This window comes from Prosopis cineraria, unplaced genomic scaffold (assembly GCF_029017545.1).
Source record: "Prosopis cineraria cultivar Desert tree isolate PC_DT_omini unplaced genomic scaffold, ASM2901754v1 PC11, whole genome shotgun sequence".
NCBI lineage: Eukaryota > Viridiplantae > Streptophyta > Magnoliopsida > Fabales > Fabaceae > Prosopis > Prosopis cineraria.
The window spans coordinates 10,065,798-10,092,770 of NW_026555342.1; the positions used below are offsets into that span (position 1 = coordinate 10,065,798).

The 26,973-nt window shown below is 33.6% G+C and overlaps 3 protein-coding genes and 2 long non-coding RNA genes across 6 annotated transcripts; 4 read left to right on the plus strand and 1 right to left on the minus strand.

The window, feature by feature from the left end:
- Positions 1-1,840: 1,840 nt before the first annotated feature.
- LOC129285867 (uncharacterized) lies at positions 1,841-10,221 on the minus strand. Its single transcript, XR_008587395.1, has 6 exons — positions 10,082-10,221; positions 9,350-9,421; positions 4,419-4,597; positions 3,450-3,561; positions 2,273-2,346; positions 1,841-2,171 (listed from the first exon to the last, which is right to left on the minus strand). It is a non-coding gene; the product is annotated as an uncharacterized LOC129285867 (long non-coding RNA).
- Positions 5,865-7,063, plus strand: LOC129285866 (probable carboxylesterase 5). The gene has a single exon (XM_054921810.1). The coding sequence runs from the start codon at positions 6,022-6,024 to the stop codon at positions 6,931-6,933; it is 912 nt and encodes a 303-aa protein (XP_054777785.1). The 5' UTR covers positions 5,865-6,021; the 3' UTR covers positions 6,934-7,063.
- LOC129285865 (probable carboxylesterase 12) lies at positions 10,024-12,134 on the plus strand. Of its 2 annotated transcripts, XM_054921808.1 has the most exons (3): positions 10,024-11,392; positions 11,849-11,890; positions 11,962-12,134. In XM_054921808.1, the coding sequence occupies exons 1-3, from the start codon at positions 10,260-10,262 to the stop codon at positions 12,005-12,007; spliced, it is 1,221 nt and encodes a 406-aa protein (XP_054777783.1). In that variant the 5' UTR covers positions 10,024-10,259; the 3' UTR covers positions 12,008-12,134. The 2 variants fall into 2 exon arrangements, with proteins under 2 accessions (XP_054777783.1, XP_054777782.1); XM_054921807.1 differs by having other exon boundaries at positions 11,849-12,134.
- A 4,081-nt stretch (positions 12,135-16,215) lies between these two features.
- Positions 16,216-16,680, plus strand: LOC129287045 (uncharacterized). The gene is made up of 2 exons (XR_008587581.1): positions 16,216-16,259; positions 16,403-16,680. It is a non-coding gene; the product is annotated as an uncharacterized LOC129287045 (long non-coding RNA).
- A 3,804-nt stretch (positions 16,681-20,484) lies between these two features.
- LOC129287044 (cyclin-dependent kinase inhibitor 7-like) lies at positions 20,485-22,242 on the plus strand. Its single transcript, XM_054923188.1, has 4 exons — positions 20,485-20,874; positions 21,242-21,294; positions 21,394-21,582; positions 21,691-22,242. The coding sequence occupies exons 1-4, from the start codon at positions 20,554-20,556 to the stop codon at positions 21,749-21,751; spliced, it is 624 nt and encodes a 207-aa protein (XP_054779163.1). The 5' UTR covers positions 20,485-20,553; the 3' UTR covers positions 21,752-22,242.
- The last annotated feature ends 4,731 nt before the right edge of the window (positions 22,243-26,973 follow it).

Sequence of the window (26,973 nt, forward strand, 5' to 3'; positions counted from 1 at the left end):
TTTTTCCTTACTTTTTACCATTATTATTAAATTTTTATTAGGTCATTTGAGTTAGATTATTTAAATTTTTATTAAGACCATGCTGGCAAGTATCTCTTTATTAATTTTTAAATAAAGAGACAAAAATATTAAAGAAGTTATTAACTAAGAGCATCCAATAACTTAAAATGAGAAAAAAATGTGTACCCATGAAGTTTTTTTTTTTTTGGTGCATTCATAACCAAATTGTTAAGTAAGAAAAAAGTTTTTTAACGGTTTGGTCACAGATACATAAAAAAATAACTTCATGGATACTAATGTATTTTTTCTTATTTTAAACTATTAGATGCTCTTAGCCGATAATTTCTTAAGTATTTTTGCCCTTTTGCCCTTAATTTTTTTTATTAAGTTATTTGAGTATAATTAAGGAAAAATTAGTGAAAATGATCTTATTGAAAAGGAAATTAGTCCCAAGGACCAAATGTAATTGAATGACCAAGGCTTATATTTTATTCATTAAATAATTTAAGCAAATAAACGGAATACCCCTGTGTGTTAATTAATTCTTTTTTCAAAAAGGTACAAAATCCCCACCGAAGCTCTAACAGCCAGAGCTTTGGTCACCGAAGGTCTTGCATGTGATAGTGCGCCTGTCGGAGCTACGGTCAATAGGTTGCCAGAAAGTATCGACACCTCTTGATTACATATAAACATCAAAGATTACATATAAACTCAACAACTAAAGGGTGCAAAGATTTTGACTTAAGGTGCAAAGGTTCTAACTTAGGTGTAAGGAATTTGGCTTAGGCGTAAGACTTCTGGTTTAAGGTGTAAGAGTTATGGCTTGGGTGCAAGGCTTCTAGCTTAGGGTGTAGGGGCTTCTAGCTTGGGATGGAAGGCTTCTGGCTTAGGTGCACGCAGTCTAGCTTAGGGTGCAAGGGATTTGGCTTAAGATGCAAGTGTTTTGACTTAGAGTGTAAGGCTTCTGACTTGGACAATTACATGTAATATCTTATGGATTACATGTAAATCAAATACACAGAAAACACACCCCTGTCAATCCTCTAGAATTATATGAAAATGACTATTGATTACATGTAAATTAATATGAGAAAAAACTCGTGAGCATGCCTGAGGAAAGATTTACATATAATCTCTAACGGATTACATGTAAATCAATCACACAGAAAGGATGCCTCTGTTAGTGCCTCGGATTTACATGTAAGCTACCATTGATTACATGTAAATCGATGTGAGGGAAAATTTGCGAGCATGCCTGAGGAATAATTTACATGTAATCTTTAGAGAATTATATGTAAATCAAATATACAGAAAGCATGCCTTTATTAGTCCCTCAGAATTACATGAAAATTTCTGTAGATTACATGTACATTAATGTGAGTTCCCTTAAATTACATGAAAATGATTATGAATTACATGAAAATGACTAAACCAAATCTCTTGCACCCAAGTCATACCCCTTACACCTTAAGCCATAACACATACACTTATGTCAGAAGCCTTGTACCCAAGCCAAAACCCTTATACCTTAAGCTAAAATTCCTATACTCTTTAATTCTAGTACCCCAAATAAAAATATATTATAGGGAGTAAGATTAATATCATGCTCATGTTAAACTACATCATACCTTATATTAAAAATAAATAAGGGAACACTCACAATAATTTCTCTCTTTTAAGTATTATACATTATATAGCAAGCCATATTAACTTATAAAAGATGCAAATTCAATAATGTAACATTGAGAACAACTAAATTGTCTCGAGAAAACAAGTAAATGTGGAAAGCAAGAATGAACAATAATAATTTCAATGAAAGAACATTAATTCTATTATATTTGGTTTATCTTTTTGTTAAGTACGATCAAAATGATAAATAAAGACTATAGGGCACCCCATATCAAAAGATATACCATGGGGGCTTAAGAACAACATTATGCCCATATTAAATTACATCTTATCCTATACAAAAAAAACAAATAACTACATTTTAAAATACAATCATAATTTCATTCAATCTTTCAGGGAAATCTCTTGATCAGCATTTCCTTATAGCAGACTTGAGTTATGGTATGCATAAGTTGAATTTGCAAAAGTTTCTTGATTTGAACTTATTTTTTCTCTCATCTTCATATGGAACCTTATGCTTTAATGCGTTTAAAACATTATGCCTGAAATAAAAATTAGCAGCCATCACAAGTGGGTCATTCATGTCATGCTACATTCAAGTATAAGATGTTTATCCAAAATAGAATAGATTCAGTAGTATTACCAATTCCCAAACTTATCACTTTTATGTCAAGGTACTTCTGTAAGGGTGCAACCCTTCTTCTAGCAATCTGCTCTCTACAGTAAAATGGTGAAATGAATATCAGCACAAAGGGTACTATAAAGTAATGCAATATCAAACACTATAATCAAAATAGACTCAACATTCGAGAAGGGAAACTATAATAGCATGACCCCTAGCCCCTTACACTGGTGAATGTGGTACTGGCACGTGTCCCCTCATGGGACCACGTGCAGCTTTCCATGGTAGTACATGAGTTATTCCTCACTTGACCAAAAAAATCTTTTGGAACCTTCCTAAGGATCAAGCTCACAACCTCTTCTAATTTAGTGAAGTTGTAGCCAACCCTGGTGCCATTGGGTCAATCTTGGGAAGGTTCAAAAAGACCTCTCTAGTAAAGTAAGGAATAACCCATGTACTACTATGAGGAAAGTTGCACGTGGGCCCGTGAGGAGACACATGTCAGCACCATATTTGCCAGCGTAAGGGGCTAGGGTTGTGTTGTTGCAAAAACCAAGAAAAATTGCTTATTACATCATCTTATTTAGATTAAACAAAAGATAAAGATATTAAATATTGTCGCTGTTACATTCCTTTTTAGGTCTTTAGGACATATAAATTTTTAGATTCAAACACTTTATTTTAAAGCATATATTATAAGAATACATCTCATTTCCACTATTTTTAGCCCTACATCTATCAATTACAACCAATATTCAAATATAACATGTAAGGAGTAAGGCAAGTAAAGGTATCATTTTGAATATCACTTAAATGACAATTTTCATTTTCATAAGAAAATGAAATTGGATCATTAAATGCCATTGAAGTTGTGTAAATATGTGTTTGATAGTATATGCAAACAGATTCTGATTGGTCTTGCAATATATTATGAACATTATAATAATAAAGACAACACTTATAGCTTTCATAAAATGAATGATGAATTTCGTCCTTGTGGTCTAATTAAAGTTAGAAGCAAGCCACTGTTTGAATGCTTAAGATAACATTAATAGGTGCTTGATCTCTTCTTTTGATAACATTTCAACAACTGAATGCCAAAAGGCTACTTATTATGTGTCATATAGAAAATGCTGCTTTATAAAGTGTCCTAAATAAAAGATGCATCTTTTCACATAGAAATGTATTGTTCACTTACCCAAGCTGAAGAATAAAGGGCAAAGAAGTATAACATTGTATATTTTGAGTCCTCCACAGAGAAGTAATGGTATCATGCATGCTCTAAACACCAACTCCTTAGTAAAGGGTGCCTGTTCAACAAATTATAACTAGGTAATCTCATATTGCATGTATATATGTAGACTCATCAATATTTTAAAGTTTATAGATTTTTGTCTCTATAAAAATAATAGCATAGTTCCTAGAAACCAATAAAGAAGGTAAAAGAACATTAGAAGAGGACATAAATAGTTCACTTGCTACTAAATAATTGATGGGGGATAGAGTGTGCCAAAATTCTCCAGCTTAATCCTAATAAAAATTTTCATTATCTTTCTCGTAATGGAATTATCGTAAGAAAATAAGTTATGGAATGGACAACTATATAGAATCATGCTTAAAATTCTAAGAACTCAAGTTCAAATTATTTGCATTGTTGGATGGAATTCATCAATTGATTAGCCATATTCAATGGGTTTTAAACTTTATTAGTACTCTTTATTTAATAGAGTGAAAATAATCATTCTCAACTCTTCTTCCAACAATATTAAAATTTTCTCATTAACACTAAAAGATAAATGTGTCAAAAGTATATCATTTTTAGTTCACCAAAATGCATAAGTGGACCTCAGATAAACTTCTTGGTTTTGTAAACAACTCTTCAAAGATTATACAGTTTGCAATGACTCTTCCAATACATATTCTCCTAGAAGCTAGCAAAAGTCTTTTTAAGTGCAGAAAACAACTCTAGATAACTAAAGCCACTATCATTGTGAAAGCACAATTTGTAGGTAAGTGTCAATGCCTCTTGATCACATGCAAACATCAAGGATTACATGTTAAAAAAAAGTTCAAAGTTTGCAAGTAAGCTTCTTTGTGTCGGATCTCATTTCTCTAGGGAAATGTACATAAAGCAAGAATAGAATTAGATTTGAGATGAAACAATTACCTTGAGTTGAAATTTAAGGGAGCTAAGAAAGTGGAGGAGGATGAAGAGACTGAGATGGCTAGATTGTGGGAGACCATGGAAGACACTTCAAGTGACATAATAGTAAAAAGTTGCTTTGTCCAAAACCATAAGTGAAGATGGGTGGAGTTGCTTGTCAGTGGAGGAGGTCTTCAAAGCGGCTGTAGCACATTTGCAAAAGTTGTGAAATTAAATGCATATAAATAAGAGAGCAATTATTAGACAAAATTAATTTAAGTGAAGGCGAGTTTGAGAGTGATCGACAGGGATGGAAGTGAAATGATAAAGCAAGGAAGACAATGGTTTAGAGGAAAAGGGTTATCGAAAATCATCTCAACTTCACAAGAATGTTTCTTCAATAACAAAGGTCATTTTCATCCATTTTCTTCATCCTTTTTTGAATAAAATAACAAGATTGGTCCTTCAATGCACTTTGGTCCTTAGGCATAATTTAGCTTCTAACCTAGTTCTTTTCACTAATTTTCTCTATAACTAATGATTTTTCATTTAAATGTTCATTTTTTATATAGGAAAATGACATAAAAATTTCTTTGAATTATGTAAATAATAATTTGATTTCTCGAAATGTCATAATGCTGATGAAGTCTCTAGAGACTTTTATTTCATTAAGAAATTAATATAAATAACCAAATTATATTTAATTCAAATATCATTGTCATTCACAAGTTTTGTTTTAAGATTTATAACTTTATTTCTTAAAATTGCAAGAATTCAACATAATTAGCAAGTTTGCATTTAAAATTTTGATATTCATCAAACATTGCAAATATCAATTGTCATTCACAAGATTTGTTCTAAAATTCATAACTTTTCTCTTAAAATCGTAAGAATGCAACAGCAATTTGTAAGTTCACATTTGAAATCATGATATTCATCAAGTGTTACAAATATCAATTGTCATTCACAAATTTTATTCTAAAATTCATAACTTTTTTTTAAAATCAAAAAAATACAACAGCAACTGACAAGTTCATATTTGAAATTCTGAACTAAAGGCAATTTAATCATTTATATTAATTTCTTAATGATAGAAAAGTCTCTAAAGATTTCAAAAAAAATTATGATATTTTGATAGACCAAAATATCATTTATATAATTTAAATGAATTTTAGTATTATTTTCCCTTTTTATATTTATGGATATTTTTATGCATGTAAATTCAATTAAGTAATTTTAATTAATACCAATCTAATTTTGAATTGACTATCAATTGAACTATTAATTCTTAATCTATTGTCTTAATCGGTTAATGATCGGTCCAACCGGTAGTCTCTTGATAGTTAGTGAAAATAAAACAAAATCTTCCTCCATAATTTGAGAGCTATGTCCGCTGAATTCATTGTTGTGTCGTTGGGGGGAAAAAAAGTAAAAATATAAAATATAAAAACTCAGCTCTGAATTTCAGTAGATTTGAGACCGGCTGCTCGGAAAACACGTGTTTCCTCTTACTTTTCTTCACCCTTTCTGCCTTTCTTAAAAGCTCAGGGGACGAAGGGATATTTTCCCTACAAGAATCAAAGCGCTTGCTTGATACTTGTTACCCATACGCCCATACCAAGTCAAAATGGCCGAACGAGATGATGACGTAGCCCACGAGTTTCCCTTCTTCCGCGTGCACAAAGACGGCAGAGTTGTTGTTTTCCGACCCCCCACCGAAAAAATCCCACCTTGCGATGACCCCATTACCGGCGTCCGATCCAAAGACGCTATCGTCTCCGCCGAACCTCCCGTCTCCGTCCGGATCTTCCTTCCCAAGATAACCGACCCCAGCCGAAAACTCCCCGTCCTCCTCTACATCCACGGCGGCGGGTTCTGCATGCAGTCCGCCTTCTCCCGCCAGTACCACAGCTATGTCGCCACGGTTGTCGCTGAAGCAAACGTCATCGCTGTCTCCGTCGAGTACGGTTTATTCCCGGACCGACCCATCCCCGCCTGCTACGAGGACTCATGGGCCGCGCTCCAGTGGATCGCGTCGCACGCGGGTAGATCTGGACCCGAGTCGTGGCTGAACAACCATGCCGACTTCGAAAGAGTGTTCGTGGGCGGCGATAGTGCTGGAGGCAACATAACCCACACGGTGGTGGGTCGGGCGGGGAAAGTGGGGTTGTCGGGTTTGAAGATAGTCGGGGCGGTTCTGATGCACCCGTTCTTCGGGGGCACAGTAGATGATCACATGTGGATGTACATGTGTCCAGAGAATGAAGGGCTGCAGGATAGGAGGATGAAACCGGCCGTGGAGGATCTGAAGAGACTTGGGTGCGAGAGAGTGTTGGTGTTTGCGGCTGAGAAGGACCACTTGTTTGAATCGGGAAGGAATTATGTGAGAGAGTTGAAGAAGAGTGGGTGGGGTGGTGAAGCAGAGCTTGTGGAGAATTGGGGTTCAGAGCATTGCTTTCACATTATTGGGAATCCCAGAGAAGGTAAGGCTGAGGATTTGCTTCAAAAGCTCGTCTCTTTCATCAAACGCGACTCATGAGTCTCCTTCTCCCTCAGTTGTTGTGTTGTGGCCTCTACTCCACCATGAATAACTGATCACTATCATTTCTCTTCTGTAATTGTATTAATCTTGTCGTTAGCTTTAATCAATATTGTTTTTGTTTGCTGCCTGGATTGTCTGGTAGCATGGAAAAATTTTCAACAGGGGAAGTGGAAGTGGAGAGCATGTTTAGCATGCTTTTTTTTTTTGCCGGGGGGGGGGGGGGAAGAAGTGATGGAGGAAGTGAATTTCATGAGGAATATGCAAGTAAAACTGAGTTCAATCAATTTTAATAAAAATGGATTTTCTAGAATAGAAAAGTGAGATAGTATCAAACAATCAATTTTTTTAAACTGCACTTCACTTTTTTAATCCTAATTCCATCCTACTAATTGGTGTATAAATACTTTGTGAGCAATCCTTCCCTCATTGATTGGCATTGGAGAAAGCATGAATCGTAAATTGCAGTTAAGGGGAAATAATTCAGTTTTAAATATTTTTTTAACTGTAGGAAGAATTAACGGTGTATATGTCATCTTATACTATGAAACTAATTAAGTGGCCAAATACAGGAGTATTTATGGTGGTGTGAAGAAGCTTTGGGATTAAAGTAAAATTATTAGTGAGGCTTAATGTGTGATATTGTCCCTTTAAAAAGTATCTATCTTTATATTATTTTTCAACCCTTTTTGAACTACAAAATTATATTATTTTAGTCTTATTTATAAAACACTTTCAACATATTTTATTATGATTAAAGAAAATTATAAAATTTATTAACTTTGCTTAGAAATTTAATACTTTCTCAATTTTATTTTCATTAAATATTCATATTTTAACAATACATTTTCTCTCTTTAATATTTAATGAAGACCAAATATAAAAATTTGTAAAAAAAAATTAATAAAATAATTTATAAATAAAATAAAAAAAATTTTTATCTTTGTCCTATAAATAAAATTCAAGGAGTATATTAAAGCTTTTGTAGTAAAGCAATTCTGATAAGAAGGCAATTTGAGGCCCAAGGCTAACACTTCAATGGCTTAAAGCTACACATGGCCCTGGTCTACGGTAAAAAAATGTAAAATCTAGTCAAACAACCATCACGAAAGGCTGGCGAAGAAAACCATAAAAAAAAAAAAGAAAGGAAAAAAAAAAAAAAGAAAGGAAAAGTGGAGTATATGTGGAACATTGTAACAACTGGCATTGTTTTAAATTAAGAAATTGTATAACAAAAAATTTGTCACTACGTCTAAATTAATTAAAGCTTCACTTCTGATATTTTCAATTTAATTTATAAGAAATTTTATCAAGTATTTAAGTATTAGTAATAGTAATTCTTAACACAGGAATGTCATATGCCCATAAGGGGGTAGAATCAGGATTAGGTATCAGGATCGACCAAATGTAAATGACGCGTGTCATCCTCTTACTATCTTCTTGAACAGACGTGTTACTTACTCCATTTCTCGTTCTCTTCCAATTGCAGGCACGAGAGGGGGAGAGAGAGAGAGAGAGAGAGAGAGAGAGAGCGAGCGAGCGAGTTTGGTTATGGGCCGTCTCCTCTCACAAATGGGTAGAATTATGCAGAAGTCTCACTTAAAAAAAAAAAATTACTGTAAAGTTTATTAATAAATGATATAAGGTTATTATGTGTTTTAAATTACCTTATGTCAGTTTTTGTAATGATTGAAATATCAAAAATATTAGTCATCCTTAAAAAAATTGAAAATTCTTGTTGATTTTTCTTCCATCAATTCAATGTGTCATTCTTTCTATTTATAAAGCTTAAGTATTGAGTCACTCAAATAATTCTTTATATCAGACTTGTCTATACAAAATTATCTATATACTCATAAATATCTTCATCTATAATCAAGAATTATAATTTGTAAAAGATTAAAGAAATCACTTAAATACTAATAAAATAAAACAATATTAAAACATAACAAACTTGATTAACAAAATATTTAAAACATAATACATCAAATGCATCATCTGATTGTTATTGTTATTGAGACACTTGAAATATAAGACACATTTAATTTTTTTTTATATTTTGTACATTTTTTACCTGAATTTTATTTAAAAAATAATAATATGATCCCAATCTTTTCAAGCATGAAATTTATTTTTACCTCTAACTTAGCAGCCTGCCGTAGCTACTTTCCAGTTTAAAATGAGCTAGCTAGACAAGCTTAACCATTTTTTTGAGAATTTAATTGTTATAGTATATTTGTAACTCGAATCCAAAACTATATTAAGCTAGAATAATTCTCTTTCAATATTTTAAAACAAAATAATATTATGCCCGTAGTTAATACATGTTAATGTTAACAATTAATTGATAAAAAATTATAAAAAAACAGCATCTAATAGAGAACTCAAAAAATTATAAAATGCAAAATGTTACTACCAGGAAGACGCGTGATTCCCCAGCTTTGCCCATTTTATAAGAGCCTGCGACGAAGTGACAGTCGACAGTCCACTGCAAAGGATCAAAGAACTTTGCTTAGCTTGCTAGCAATAGCCACCACAAGATGGTCGAAAGAGACGATGAGATAGCCCACGAATTTCGCTTCTTCTTTTTACTAAAAATCCAGCAATAAGGATCGGGTTTTTTGAATTAACTTGGATATTCTATTATGAGGATCAAGTTAGGTTGAAAAATATAGATCTACATACAAATAATTTTTTTCTATCCTGAACCAAATAACTCATAATCCAAATAGATTACGCTTGATGGATTAGAATTGATTTATTTAAATTAAATTATTGTATAAAAATTAAAGGAAAATAAAAATTAAAAAGTGGAGAAAATTTTAACACCAAACCCACAAGACAAGCAGATTTTAAAATAAATTATAATAAAATCGATCAATTTGATACGTCTATAATGTAAATTTAAAAAAATAAGAAAAAATAATAATAAATTAGTGATCAATTTAACTTATCAATCTACTAGGGTTGGATTGGGTTAACAATTTTGCAACCTTAAACTTAAATCAATTCATATTTTATTCAAGTCATGTGGGCCAATCCAAATTCTCAGCCATGCATTAATTCTATAGCGGGGGAACACTGCAAATCTAGATAATTCAAGTCAGATTTGCAACGGAAGAGCGAGAAAGGAAAATGAGAAACTCACCCGTTTCAAAGCATAGCGAAGAACTAGGGAATTGCAGAGACAACCGTCTCCTCTCTCGAATGAAGATGTCTCTCACACAGCACAGGAACTATTCGCGATGAACAGAATAGCATACAGCCTCTGTTTTCCCCCTCTCCATTCTTAGACTGTTCTATATGAATTGGGGAAAGCCAACGAGATGACAAGCTCTGTCTTCTTCACTGCACTCTCTCAACCCAAATATCACTCTGCGCTCTTGAAACCATACTACCCACTCCCCAAAGGTGTTTTTATCCATTCTTTCCCTTTGTCCTCTTCTCTCCCCAGTCCTCTTCCTCCTCGCCTCCCCTCTCTCAAGCTCTCAAGTCCCTCTTCTGCTTCTAATTCTGCCTCCGACGAAGTAGCCTACGACTTCTCCCCTGTTATGAAAGTCTACAGAGACGGCCGTATACAGAGACTAGCCGGCGTAGATGTTGTTCCTCCCGGCATCGACCCCGAAACCGATGTCGAATCCAAAGATGTCGTGATTTCTGAACACGAAGCCATATCCGCCAGGATTTTCCTTCCCAGAATCGCGAAACCAGATCAGAAATTACCTCTTCTAGTTCACTTCCACGGCGGTGGATTCTGCATCGAATCCGCATTCTCCCCGGCTTACAAAATCTTCCTCAACTCTGTTACTTCTCGGGCGAACGTCATCTGCGTCTCAGTCAATTACCGGAATGCGCCAGAATACCCTGTTCCGACCGGCCACGAAGATTCCTGGACAGCCGTGAGATGGGTCGCTTCCCATTTCGGCGGCAACGGCCCCGACGAGTGGCTCAATCGTCACGCGGATTTGGGAAAGGTCGTCTTCATCGGGGATAGTACGGGTGCAAACATCGCACACCACATGGCGATTCGGGTCGGTTTAGAAAAACCATCGAACCTGATGCTGGAAGCTTTAATTTTGGTGCAGCCTTTTTTCTGGGGTGAGGAGCGAACAGAGTCAGAACGTAATCAAGCCACGTATGCGGCGAAGTTGGATCGTCTATGGAAGTTTCTCTGTCCGAGTGCTTTAGGGGGCGACGATCCGTTGGTTAACCCGGAGAAGGATCCGGATTTGGGAAAGCTAGATTGTAAGAGAGTACTAGTGTGTGTTGCAGAGGAAGATTTAATGCGGGATAGAGGCTTGAATTACAGAGAATTGGTGGAGAAGAATGGATTTTCGGGAGATATGAACGTGTTGGAGACGAGAGGGGAAAACCACGCGTTCCACTTATTCAAGCCTGGCTGCGAGAATACTGTGGCTTTGCTTACTAGTATTGCTTCCTACATCAACCAGTTTCAGGAGTAAGCAACCATTTTCTCAGCTTGCTTTTGGTTAATGCTAGATTTAGATTGCCGTTTGGATTGTAATATTTGCAGACTTTCTGTGCTTGGAATGAATTGTTGACAGTTTTATCTTGTGATAGAGAGCATTCTCTCCCCCTTCAAGATAAAACTCAAGATTAATTCTATTCTGTTGGAATTCATGACTATAAATATTCTTATTACTTTTTTTGGATTTTAATATTATCACTGTTCCAATTAAATAGAAAACACCATGCTACTTCTTTTCTCGCCTATTACTAGTTGTTACATACCAATCTTCAATTCCTGCCCACATATTCTTCTATTAAATAATATAACAAACGTAATAAGATAATAGGTTAAAATCAATCAAATAATTTTTTAAAAAAATTATGAGAATCTATTATAAATATTTTTTTTGGGCGAATATCATAAATATGTCATTGCTCTTCACAGGAAAACAGAGAAAGCCTATATGATTAACAAAATCTTGAGAAAGCTCTTGAGCCCAAGTGATTCTCAATTTGTGGGCCTGACTGTCCACAATCAATGACAAAGGATTCTATTGGGCTCTTTTCTGCTTACCCAGTGTTCCCTACAGGTTACATTGTTTGAAGGTTGCTTCAATACTGAGGTTTCTGGAGAATGTTTTTCTTTTGGTAATATATATGGATTGGTGATATATATTTAAGTGAATGCATTCAGTTTTATTTTTAAAAATAATAAATTACATTATCTGTGACTTGTGAATAGCTCGACTCATTCTTTTAATTCCTGGTAATGCATGGGATCCGATTAGATTCTATTAATATGATATTTGTTGGCCCATCTATTAGTATTATGTAATTAAAAGGAAAATACATTTTTTCTTTTACTGGTTCATTAAAGAAAAACAAAATGTGCATATTAAGATGTCAAGTTATTTTACCATCTTTTATTTGATTAAATATACTAGACTCAATTAATTTTTTATTTTTTGTCAAGCGTGTTACTTGTATTGGCGCGCTTCTGGCTTGTCTTTCTGGCTTTTAAGCTAATAAGAGAGTGTAAAATAGCTGCATGCATGTTTAATTAATTTGTCTGAGAAAATATCATTCAAGACTGTCCAGATAATTTAATATCAAACAAAGATGAAAATTTTTTGAAACATCACTATAGGATTAAAGGATTGATTTAAAAATAATTTTATGTAAGAAAATACTATAATATCCTTGCTTTTCTTTTTCTTTTTTTAAACTTATCAATTAGCGAATGAATTTTTATAAAATGTGAATAGATATTTATTTAATTAATGAGTGACTATTTGTTCAAATATGATCTACGTTTATTTCTTTTGACAACTAAATTTTTTTAAATTCTTGAACTTGTTAATTAATAAATAATTTTTGTTATATGTAAATGGATATTTATTAATTAATGAAAGATTACTTGTTGAAATATGGTATACATTTGTTCTTTTTCACAATCAAGCTCTTTTAAATTCTTAAACTTTTCAATTAGCAAATTATTTTTTGTTAAATACGAATGGGTACTTGTTAATTTATAATTGGTTACTTATTAAAACATGATTTATATTGATCCTTTCCCACTAATGGTGGACATACTTATATTTAAAGGTAGACAATTGCCCTCCCTCAATTTTGTGATATTTTATGTAAATATAGACTAGGTTTTCAGTTACCCCTACTAATACGTTTGTTTTAAGCCCACTAATTGAAAGAAAAATAAAGAAAGAGTAAGAAAGAGGGAGAAAAAAATGTCAATCACCTAGATCTACGTAAGGAGTTAGGATACAAAATTTGTCAAGGGAAAGAGAGAGTATAATTGAATCTAAAACTTCAGATTTAAAATATTGGAAAGAGTGAAGTTGACAATGAGATTATGAGTGTTTGGAACAGTACAATGAATGATTTTTTTAGACTTTTATTTGAAATTGTTTAATTCTGACTATATTTTTAGTGAAACCATTTACTTTATTTTTAATTTTCTTCTAGATTTTTACTAAAATCATTTGTATAGTTTAAAATAATTTTAATATTTATATATTCAATTTGTTGTTTAATTTTTCAGCAAATTAAGTTGTTGTACGTGGCAAGGGGTTCATTAATATTTCAACAAGTTGTTGGAGTTTGAATCTCAATTTCTGCATATGTAATAAAACCTAGATTATATGGTTCTATACACTAACGAATTAAATTGTGATATCGATAAAGTAAATATCATTCGTATCTTATCAAAAATAACTTTGCCCCCAGTGACATCGGATCTTGCATACTCCATTACTTTCCATAATCAAGTTTTTTTATATTTTTAAAATTTTCAATTAACGAATGATTTATTGTTAAATATGAATAAAAATTTATTAATTGATGAATGATTACTTGTCAATTAAAAAAAAACAAAGATATTATAATTTTTTTTATTCAAAATTATTTTATAATCAATCCCTTGATCCTGCAATGATATTTTAAAATTTTTTTGTTTGTATTTGATATTAAATGCCTTTAACAGTTCTTGAATGATATTTTTCAATTTGTTTTTCCCTGAGCTTCCATGCTGTTCCTCTATAAACATATCATTCAAACATAAGTTTTGTTTAAATAAACTGTGCGGGCTTTCAAGGATACCGCTTTAATATATTTTTTTTTAATGCAATTGTATGTTTTAAAATTCAAACTCGAGATTCTAAAATTAATAAATCCATTTAATTCTCTCAATCAGTTAGTCTAAGCGCTTCTGGTTGCACAAGCTTCTCTTTAAATTGCAACAACTTGCAGCAATTGTATGTTGATTTCTTGAAATGGAGCTTGACAATGTTAATTGAACACATTTTTCGTAACTCGCACAGTACTTCATTTGGTATGCTGAAGAAACTAAGTGCGTATATACAGTTGTAATACTTATATCGTGATTACTGACTACGACAATCTGAAAAGCATAAATGAAAGTAACTGTAAGCCTCAGGCATAGTGAAGGGCGTCAGAGTGTTGGAGCTACAGTTGGTTCAAGTCTTGAAGACATCCATATTCCATACACTCCAAAGGATACTCACAGGAAGTGACGCTGTTTTATTAATTAATTTGGATGAAGTGGTTGTAGTGAGTTATAATAAACATAAATAGAGCTTATAACAAGGAGGAAGTAATATTAATTTGAGCATATATGAAGGAGTATGAATTTGAACAGTGACATTTGGTAAGCAATTGAATGAGAAATTAACCATATAAGGCAGTTGAGCACATGGCGTGGAATGGAGCAAAGTTAGATCATAGATGGCAACTATTACACCACAGCACACAGCAACGTCTCCTGTTTGTTTGTCATTCATAGCTCAAAACCCCCCAAATTAAGAAAACACATAAAGCTTTCATTGGATATTTTAAAGGAAGAATCACGTTGAAGGATCACTCAAAGATATTATTTACAAATAAAAATTAATACGTAATGGATAGCTGTTAAAAGGAGAATGTGACTTTTTTGTTTAAATAAGATTTGTTATTAGTTATTATTTGCAAATAATTTTCTTAAGTTGTATTTGGATGTGATTTTTTCTATTTCAAATGGCTCATACTATGTTATTAAGGATGTTGGCCGGGGTTGACAGTTGAGTTGTTATGCCACTTATCAAATCCCCTTACCTACAATCCTACCCTTACCAATCCTACTTAATCTCTCTTCATTTTCATTCATCACTCCCAACTTACATATGGCCTCTTTAATTTCCTTCATTTTTACCTTCCTTAATTAACCACACACTACAGCATGTGAATTCAGTGATTCTTTTGGGCAAAAATAGAAATCTTATTGTATTAAGATGACAAAGCATGCATGGGTTTTCTAGACCTCAACGTCCCCTGACTGCTGTTTTAAGCCCCCCCCCCCAGCGTGTTATAGTTCTGTTAATAACGTTAAATTCATGTAGATAATTCTTTTGTATTAATTAAAATAGAATAGAATTTTATCAACAAAGTGTGATATGCCAAGGGGTAATTACTTATGCATCACTGATATTTAAACTTAGTATATTATCACTAACTAATATGCATAATATTCCTAAAAGGGAAAATTTCAATTTAGACCCTTTGACTACACTTGATTAAAAAGAGATCCCCTTAAACTCTAAAACTTCATTTTAATCCAAGGGGAGTAAAGTAAAATTAAAATGTTGAGAGAAATGACAAAACTAACCCAGTAGTAAAGTAAACTTCTTTTTACCATCATAGCAACACTAAAAATAAAATTAAGTGAAAATACACGCACAAATAACTCCAATAGAAATATTAACTACTTTAATATGAAAAATGGACAATTTTAATATCAAGAATTTGCAAGTGTCATTACTAAATTTTAATTTTATTTCAAAAGTTGTAATTACAATAAAATGAGTTGTTCATTGTCCATACAAAAATTGTTCATTTCCTTATATAAAGTTGTTCATTGCCCTTTACAAGAGTTTGTTGTGCCATTATTAAATATTAATTTTATTCCAAGTGTTATAATCATGATAAAATAAGTTGTTCATTGTCGGTATTAAAATTATTCATTTCCCTATATGAAATTATTCATTACCTTACCGAAGTTATTTGTGCTCATTTGTTCACTTGATTTTTTTCAGCGATCTTATTATAATAAAACAAGTTGTTTATTGTGTATAATACAGGAGTTGTTAATTTTCTTATAGGTGTTGTTCATTTTCTTATTGTAGTTATTTATATCCCCACTTGCACTTGTTAATATTTTTTAAAATTAAAAAGCACACCCGACAGATTTCTTCAGAGATAAATCTAAGAAGCAACCTTCGTTTAATTTCCAATCGTATTTGACTCTCTCTCCCTCTTTCCTTGAAAATCAATCGCGTGAACGCGTTGTAAGTTCCCCTCTATCTAGGCTCTTTTCTTTCTCTGCCTCTCTGTTCTATAAAATCTGTGTATACATCCTTGTTCATTTTCTTCCCTATACTTCTCAAATCGGCCCTGGGTCTTTGAATTGTTCAAATTTGTTGCTGTACAGACACATATCGAATCGTCTGTCTCTGCATCTTTTCTGGCAGTGGGTTATACAAAACTGTCCGTAGGCGCAGAAAAGAAGAAATCTCTGTCACTGAAAATCATTGGAGCCTGAAGAAATTGCTTGTGTGTTTTTGGGGAAAAATTAAGCAGCGTTTCTAGTTCCGCAAGGAGTTCCCCAATAGGGAAAGGGAGAAGGTTTGTTTTTTTTAATTTAAAAGAGAGTGAATTTTCTTATTTCTCTTAATAGTTTAATTTCACTTCATTACCTTTGGTCTGAAATGAAGTTTCAGAATTTAAGAGACTTTTTTTTTAATTAAGTGTGGCCAAGGAATCTAGACTGAAATTTTTCCTTCCTAAAATCCAAATAGAAAGTGCCGCTTTGATCATGATGCATTAGATTCGAGTACATGTATATCAATACAAAACATATATTTCTTGGGAGAGCTACAGTTATCCTGGTGTTTGTGACCTATATAATGCTTGAATCTAATTTTAAAAAAATTATACAAACTAGAATATCCTTTATAAATGATTGGGGAAATAATACGGAATCTCAATATTAATGATATAGTTAAGGATTTTAAAATTTTGAAATTTTCAAAAAAGCCATCCTTGGTTGAAGTTGAAATTTTTTTTGAGTTTATTTGTTTAGCACTCATCCTCTATATTTTTATTACTTATCTTTAATATTTCAAGTAGTCAATTTTTCAATTTTTATAGCAGTCATCTTGGATGTTTTTAATATTGATATTTCATTTTCCTTGTTTTCAACATTTATTTTTTATTCTTTTCAATATTAAAAACATGGAAGTTGAGTATTGGAAATATTATTTAGATGACTACGGAAAAAAAAATTAAAAAGAATTGAGTACTAAATATGTAAAACGTGAGCAAGAAGATCCGTGCTAAAAAAATTAACTCAGGGATTCCAACTCTTTAAATGTCATTTCCGTAAAGTGACGTACGTAGCAAAGAACGATCCCTAACTCCACCTTACTGTCCTGACTTGAGAAACATGGCGTTGGAGTTTGGCATGCTGGCGTCATTGTCTCTGCAGAAATTATTGTTTTCTGCGTTTGCTTGGTTCATGCATATTATGGCGCCATCTATCTCTCCCTCTATCAACTCGATCCACTTTCACTGCCCCCTCCTCTATCTTTCTCTACCAAACCTACTAATCAACACACAAACACCCATGCTCATTAACTCACTCTCTTCTATTAGGAACAATGAGCAAAAGTTTAGGAGAAGATAATAAATGGACAAGAGTAGTAGAAAGACAATGGCAATAAGAACAATGGGCAGCCTCATTATATTAGGTGAGATCAGTTACATGAATTACACTATACTTTCATATTCTATCATTTATTAAATTTTTAGGAATATTGTTGATTGAGAAATTTTGGCCAACAATTTTTGTAATTTTTTTTAGAACCTTCCTTGACTCTTCTTTGTAGAGTTTAAAATTATTTGTTTTTTCTTTTTTCATTGGTATCTCTTGGGGTCTTTTCTGTGTATATTCAAATCATCTCAAACAATTATTTATCATTTTTCCTTCAATAAATGTTATGCCCACACTTTTTTTGTTCATATTCATTCCAAATTTTATTTTTATAAATATGCCTGCATATCTGTATCAATATTTTCATTTTTGCTATTTCAATTTTATGCAATCATGTTGTTTCTTTAAAGCCCAATAAGTTTAGTAGTAAAAAAATATCATGTCACACATCATTTTAAGTTCACGTACATTTAAATAACTTTTAACATTTTGATTGGCATTTCTGCCCTATATAAATAAATTGATGGGTTTAAAGTGAAGGTGACCTAGAAACCAGAAGGCGCGATTGATATGTGTCATGATAAAGTACTCATCATCACAAACGGCCTTCTAATAATAGAGACTACAGGCAAAGTGGTCCACGTCCCTGCAGCTCCCTCCATCTGTTCAGTGCTCTGTGTTTCTTCATAATGCCTCCCACACTCACCAAGCTCTAACCCAATTCTTTAATTTGAACCTCCCAGTATCGTGTGCCCCACTCGCTTTTTCCTTCTCTTTCCGAGAAAATTTGAGACACGGCTTTAAGCCACTTAATTATCAACCCAATAAATTAAACCTATCATATATAATCAACCTCATCCACATAACACGGACCCTTCTTCCCAATTTTTTAGTTTAAAATTATAACCCGATAAGTAAACAAGGCCGTGGTGGAAAGCGCGTGGTTCACGTACGTCAAGCATGTCAAAGTTGACGACCTCTTTTTTTATTATAATTTATAGAGATCCATTTCGATGAATAGTGTTTTTTTTAAAATATATATATATATATATACTGAATATAATGTATTAAAATAGTTTTGGTTTGATGTTGTGGGAAAAAAGAAAGGAAATTAAGAATAATGAAGAAAAAGCTGAGAGTTGGAGGCTTGCACGCGTCCAATTGTCTTGTAGGGTTAAACTGATGAGAGGAAAAGATAAGAGGCATGCCAACGCAGAGGAGCCTATGGTGGGCTACCCACGTAGTTACGTCAGAACTTCATATGCGCATCCTTTCCATCTTGAAATTTCACTCTGACATCCATGTCCCTTCGCTAATTCTCTCTCGAAACACTTCACTCCTTTCTTCTGTCTCTCATACCACCCTTTTCTTCTCCTTGCCTTTGTTAACCTACCTAGATGAAATGTAGGGGTTTGTATAGATCATGAAGCCAAATGATCCACTTTCAATTAGGGGGAAAAAACAAGAAGAAGAACTATAACTAATTTTTTTTTTAAAAAAAATCACATTTGATATTAACTTTCTTATAAGATTTTTAGTCGTCATTCTTGTTTATGTTCCACCCATAATATCTTGTCTACAACTTTATACATTTAATAGAAATTAAAGTCATGATTTCGAGTTGAAGCTTACATGTGAAAGCATATCATCATTTCTTTGTAAACATGGTTAGATTAGATGAACATTGTGTGCATATATATTGTTATTAATTTCTTATACATGGTGTGTGACAACGTTCACCTAACTAAATTTTGTCATTAAATTCATAATAAATAATGTAACTTAAAACGTTAACTTATTTGTAGCAATTAATGGGCAATTTTTTCACACACAATAGCCATATATATACACGGAAAGTGTTGTCGAAGAAGTCACATATATCAGTCAACTGTTTTCATTGTTGTATATTCACATTCATTTTTAAATATTTATTTTAAAATCAATAACATGAGTGTTATTTAAAAAAAAATTTACTTCCTCTATTAAAAAATGTAAAGTATTTTTTAAGAAATTGAATATTAAAATATAATGCATTTTTAATCTTTTGAAGTGTAATCATTACTTTTTTTTAAAATTATTCTTATTAATAATGACTTTATATTTATTATAGGGTGTTTAATAAATGATAAATATGAAAAGTTAGGATTATTTTAAAAATAAATAACTATTTTATTGTGGAGTAACATTCTGTTAAAAATAGTTTATATTTTTAAATGAATGAAATATCTGTTATTGTATTTTATTTATTTTTTCACGCATAAAAACAATATTATCCTACGGCAAGGCCAAAACGCTGCTGAACGTGTGCATATCAATCTAGAAAGTTTAAACGATTGCAATAAAGTTTTATTAACTCAACACGGAGAGAAAGCTCAAGATATTTTGTCCCTATAGAATTTAATCCCAAGAAAAAAAGTTCAACTCTTAGGAACTGGGAGAAAAATAAAATAAGTAGTAAGTTTCAGTTTTCATTTTGCCCCCCACATTGAAAAATTTGACTGAAGTGTGTAGGAGTTAGAGCGAAGCGTTTCCCTTCACATGGGCTTCTGCAAGCGGCATTATATTACATGTGTGAGCGTTTTCGGCGTATAGAAGACGCCGATCGTGGGTCCCGCCTCAATTTTTTATGATTCAGGTCACCATAACGATGACGTTTCGTCCCAATGAGCGAGTCAAATGGACCACACCTCCTTAAAAGCCATCTCAACCGTCCATCTAATCACCAGCTCATCAATTCATGGTCTTCTATCATCACCCACTTTTTAAGCTCTCCCTCCCTCCCTCCCTCCCTCTCTCTCTCTCTCTCTCTCTCTCTCTAGGCTTCGCAGCATTACCAGAGTGAGCTAGTAAGGAGAAGAGAAAGGAAGATAATGGGTGACAATAAACGCAGCGTTTCAATGATTGCAGACACGGATACTTCAACCGGAGCTTTCGTTTCCAAGAAGAGGAAACCTAGCGTTGATGGTTTTGGTTCTTCTGAATTGGAGTTATGCCCTTCTGACTACCACCTTCGCAACATTCGTGAGTGTGGAGGGCTGCACAACATGACGGTTTCACCTGCTAGCTCGGTGAATTCCGCCGGGACAGTGGTTTCTGGCCGGTCATTCTCCTGCTGTTCCAGCAATGTCAAAACTAGCTCAAGCGTTGTGGACAGCACTACGACGCCGCCGCGGCCGCCGCTAGATCTGGAGGTGCGAATGTTTTTTTTTTTAAGCATGTTATGTACTTTCTCTGGTACTCTTCAGTTTGTCCCCGCTGGAATTAGCCTTGGTTTCTGAACTGTAATTTTGATGAGGAAGAAAAAGGAGATCCATAGAAAAACGAAACAATAGGCATGGTGTTGACGGGAAGTAGCTATCGGCTCTTTTTTATACGGTTGCTAGTTTTGATATTTTTCTTGATTTTCTTGTATTTTTCTTAGCTGTCAAGCGGTCGATCAGTCAATCACTGGCACTTGGGAATTTTAGTTTCCGTTATTTTTAACGCTTGAATTTCTGTTATCACTTTATGAATTCGTGGTTGTTTAATGAAGTTATTAACGCTAATGTGATCCTGCAGGCCAAGAGTTTCGATACTGTAGAATCAACATGCAGCAATATCAAATTGCTCAGGTTTTCGACAGTGTTTCTCTTCATGCGCGTTGAAATTTCAGACCGTCTTATTTTCCTTCCCCTCTGATTGTCACTTCCATATGGTTAATTTTTGTTCAGCGGAGACATGTACTTGTTAAGCGAATCATCCGGAGACTCGGAAGAAACAATGACGTTACAAGTGAAATCACCATCGGCGGTGGTGAACAAGCAGCGGAATATTCCGGTGGCTAATATGCCACCAAAGGAGGAGATTGAGGAGTTCTTTGCAATGGGTGAGAAGTACGAGCAAGAACGTTTCGCGGAGAAGTGAGTGCTATTGCTTTGTGTGGCGCAGGATAAGAGAGAGGATTCGCGCACTGTAGAAATCAAATTCGAACCACCATAACTAACTAACAACTTTCTCTTTCCTTGCAGGTACAACTATGATATTGCTGAAGATATGCCGTTGGATGGCCGGTACCAATGGTTCGTTTAAATTGAATGTGCATGATGAATCAGTATAGGAGAGAGAAGGAAATTTCACAGGACTAATTAAAGGGTGAGGAGGCTAACCTGACACAAGGTAAAATCGAAGTTGAGAATGCGAATTCCGATTGCTAGCTTGATCGGGTTGGTTTTGCACAGCTAACCGCTTTCTCTTTATCTATGTTCTGCAATAGAAGCTGTAGCTTTCTGCGACATTGTCACTGTCATATAGGCAGAGAGCACTTAAATGGAATCTTTCTTTCTGCAAGTGAAATCACGTAAATCAGAGTTGCAAGGACGGGGAAAATCGCATTAATTTGATGTCCGAGTGTTGTCATTGAGCTTCTTTTTCATAGTTTCCAGCAGAATAAAATGAGATTCCGCCAATTCCTAGGGTGGTTTTATTCATTGGGGAGGGAAAATTCATGGATAAAAACATTAATTTGTGCCGATAAGTTTCTATGAATAATGTATGTGCTTTGGGAATTTCTTTTGGTTGTTTCTTCTCAGCTTTTCGCTGCCTCAAATCCTTCGTGGGAATTAATTCTTTTCCAGTTAGCCATTTTAGAATGTTCTGTTCATGCCAAGGCTATGATTCCCCGGCCCTATCTGGTGGGGACCATGTGCGTTTGGACATAAAGAAATGCCCGCATATATAAACTATTCAACTTCTCCTTCACCATAAATGATTGAAAGTATCAGCCCATGAACATGCACAAAATTAACAATCGCTCCAACAATGACCCCTCAACCCATAGTCTATATATATATATATACACATAGCTACCCTATCTCGTAGGTACTCTATTGAACCCATATTGGGTTGTCCGCTAGCTGTGTCCAAATTATTGGATTATTTGGGTCGCGGCAAAAACCATGTTCACCTTATTCACAATGTCACTTTCACTTACGTGGGGGACTTACCCCGTGAGAATCTTACCTACTTCAATAGGTTATCCTGTGTGCTTGATTATTGGTGTTACAAATTGCCCAGACGTGACGAGGAGAGAGCCATTTAATTCATGCCTCGAAAGTTAACCTCACATACTGTAATAATGTGATGTTAATTGATCTGAGCAGACTAGTAAAAGGAAAGTTTGTTTGTCAAGTCTCATTTTTGTCCGTGGATTTTGATGAAAGCATGGACGTGACATACTACTCGATACGAAGGGAAGATATGCGAGAGGCAAGATAGAAGAACACGGCGTGGCAGAGGCAATGTCGGAGCCTAAAGAAAGAGGGGTACATAGCCTCCCCGAACAATGTCATCATTACAAACGTGTCCAAAAGGCCAGCACCACCACCCCCTCATCCATGTGACCATATGCACCATTCATCATACATGAAGTGTTTTAGATAATATATAATTCCCAAAAAAGAAAAGGAAAGAACAAAATGATGAGAGAAGAGGGGGCTGCACGTGGTGTGGTGGAGTGATCGCGGGGGGATTAATTTGCTTTGGATCTGATGCCGTCTTTTTTAAACAGGAAGAATTTTAGTTACCGAGTACGGTAGCTACTTAATTACAAGCGTATTAAAAAAAATTTAAAATTTTAATTCAGTTAAAAAAAATTAATACTTGACAAAAAATTAAGAATTGCAATGATAAAAATATCAAAATGACATTCACTGTTATGTAAAATTATTAATTATTAATTTTTTACTCTACTTATTAATTTAATAATATGAGTTATAAATGGCATGAGTTGATATGTCAATAACTATATAAGATTTGACGTTAGTTGTTAAATTATTAACTTTACTTACTAATTTACTAACATTATTTGTAATAAGGTTAGCAAATTAATAATTAATATTACTGACTATTTGACAAACGGATATAATTTATAAATAATATTGATAAATTAATAAGTAAAATAAAAAAATTAATAATAAGTGATTCTATGTGACAAGTGAATTGTATTTTGATCTTTTTACTGTTGTAATTTTTGATTTTTTTTCTGAACTAAATTAAAATTTTAAAATTTTTCTAAACTCACATGTAATTGGATAGTTATCTTTAACTGAAATTTTTTCTTTTAAAAATGGCAGCACAGAGGTAGCAGAAATTGCAGAGAAAGATAAACAGCTTTGCAGGGATGGTACTATGGTGGAGGATAGAATGTTGCTTATTGATGAAGAGAAAGGTGATTTGGGTTTTGACGCTTCTTATTATTCTCGCCACTTTTTCTCTTCTCACGAAACCGATTATGAGGCTAACAAGGAATTACTGTGGATGAACGTGGCCTCAACGCTTGTTAGTTTTCGTGATGGAGCTTTGGTTGGACAAAAACGAAAATAAAAACCATTAATCCCAATCCCTATTGTTTATGACTCTCATGTCTCGGATTTCCGGACATTTTACAATTTCTGCATGGAATGATTCGCATTATAAACTGCTGCATAGGATCAATCCCGTTGTCATGGTCAGGAGAATTTCTTATCTATTTTTCTGCTGCATAAACCTTATTCCAGTGTTTTGGGATAAGAGCAGGTCAAATTTGTCTACGTTGGCAAACATGTCTTAGACGCTGAGTTTTTGTCTCTTGTAAATAAAAAAATCATCATATAAAACCTATACACAGGTCATATACACATCACTTTTATTCAGATAAATTCTTCCATGAATAAGAGAATCATCTCATTCATGCTCTGTCTAATAAAATTATATTAATTTAATCAAATAAAATCTTGTGTGCTTTTTAATGATTTTCTTGGAATAGAGTATCATTTGAATGTAAAGTCAAGAAATTAAAATAATTTAAAGTGATATAAATAAGAGATAACACATAAGATTAAATGAATTTGATATGACATGTTTTTGTTGGATTGTATACAAATGACTTAGTACATTGGATTCATGCACTTGATAGGATATTCAGTCGATCTTCATGTCGAAGATGGGACCAAGCGTGTGATTTCTAGCCACTTTGAATTACATGTGAATGCAATAAAGAGATTTGGATATATAGCTTATTTACAAATGGCCATTGCATCTTAAAAGTTATATATGGTATAACGTGCCCCTCTAGTGAAAGATGAAGGGAGTACTCTGCTCTTTTCCAAAGATGATGGATTTGTTACACCACATAGCACAACATCAATGAGTCCTCTATAAATCTATGCTCTAAGTTGCTTTTAATTATTCCTGATGTATGAGAGCCTTGCTAATTCAACATAGTACAGCCATCAACTAAAAATTGTTGAAATAATTTCCCTGCAATTAGTAACGTGGATGATTGGTTGAACCACTCTTGAATAATGTAGGCTAGGTATTCCTTTTGAGTCCACTTGTTCTTTTTAGAGTGCATGCTTAACATATTCTCACTGTGAGGCACATCTTCCCTATATCCATCCTTTTTGTATGGAAGCAAAAGAGAATACTGCATTGGCAAGTAGTGTGGATGAATCTTTGATATTCGCTATAGTAGTCAAAATCTATACTGCACAATAATGTCTCTATCATATAATGCAGAACTTATGTTACCAATAATTAGTGCAACCACCTTTGTTGTGCATGCCGAAAGGTTATACATCCTCCCATTAATTCGCTATTTATGGACCAATCTTATTAAATGAATTTGATATGACATGCTTTTGTTGGATTGCATAAAATGACTTGATATATTGGATTCATGCAAAAATTTCTCTTTTTATTCATGAATTAAATTAGGTTATGCTAAAATATATATATATATATATATATATATTAGGGAAAAATTATATACTCAAAGTGCCTAATTTCAGTTAAGTCAATACATGTTGATATTTTACATAATATTTATTATATAACAAACTCTTGTTGTTAATATTGTTAATAATTTAAAATTTATTTATTTTGATTTGATGGGACAAAAGTATATTAACTATACAATATTAAGAATTCAAGTATGAGTAGCTTCCCTTATTTAAATATACTTTTTCATGGTATTCAACCCAAATCATTTAATAAACAATAACCTAATATTTGATGGGTCTTTTATGTTGTACGGTGTTTGAAACATCGAGTTATAAGTGACAGTTCAACTTATTTATTTTGTACGAGGCATGAAGGCCAACCAAATTGTCGGAAACATTAAGCTATAAGTGGGATAAGTAAGATTCACGTACTTAATTTTATATATTTAATATAATTTTATCCAATCAAATTATGATAAATGTATCTTGATATGTTAATAAAATTAATAACAAAAATTTATCATAAATCAAATGGTTAGAGTGCAAAAATTTTACAAACACAATTGAAATTTTAAAGTATTTAAAAGCACAATGTCATCATGACAATTTTTCACAGCAGAACAATTTTATCCTGCATTGACAGGCCCTTTGTCAGTGGAAGAACTATGCTTATGTGGCATGCTTACATGGCTTCCACTCGTTTTTTCTGGCCAAATCATTTGCTTAGCTGGAGGTTTTTCCTATTCACCACACAACTCTTTGACTTCCTTTCAGCAAACTCATCCTGTCTCTCCACTCTCCTCGCTAGCATGGTGTCGCTGGTATTGACGCGTCTAATCACCAGCCTTAGGATTAGCCGATTTCGCGTGGCATCGCTGGTGTTGTCACATGCACTTCGACTTGCAACTCTGAGCCTCTAAACCCATCTTCGATCCCTAATCTCCAGAATCACTGAAGAGGAAGAAGCTCGTCCTCCTTGCGAATCATGAAGAAGAAGGTCGCCTTTCTTTGATCAAGTCTGTTTCAAGCTCAAAGGTTCGATCGAGTCTGTTTACTGAATAACATCACTCTCTTGGTTTTAGAGAGTCTGTCTCTTCTTTTATATGCTCAAGGAGCTTCAATCGTCCTCCTTACGATTTCAACCCTGGTGTTAATTTTTTGTTTTGATTTCTGCCAACCCCTTAGTCTCCTTACGATTCCACCCCTGGTATTGACCTGTGGTCTGATTATTGGTTTTGATTTCTGTCGACCCCTTCATTACCAAGATTTCTCCGTTCCCTCTTTACCAAGATTTTTGGTTTTGATTTGTGTGGTTGAATATCTTGTTTTTGCTATTCAAATTTTGAATTCAAGTGAATTTCTGAATGTTAGCTCGGGATTGTTGAATATTGTGTTGATTTATGGTTTGATTGTTGGTTTTGATTTTTGTTGATCCCTTGATTACCCAGATTTCTGTGGAGGATGGTGAAGGGAGGGAGGAGAAAACAACTTGAATATGTAGCCATGATTTTAAAAAAATATGTTTCATTTTCATACATGGAGTCCATGTGGCTT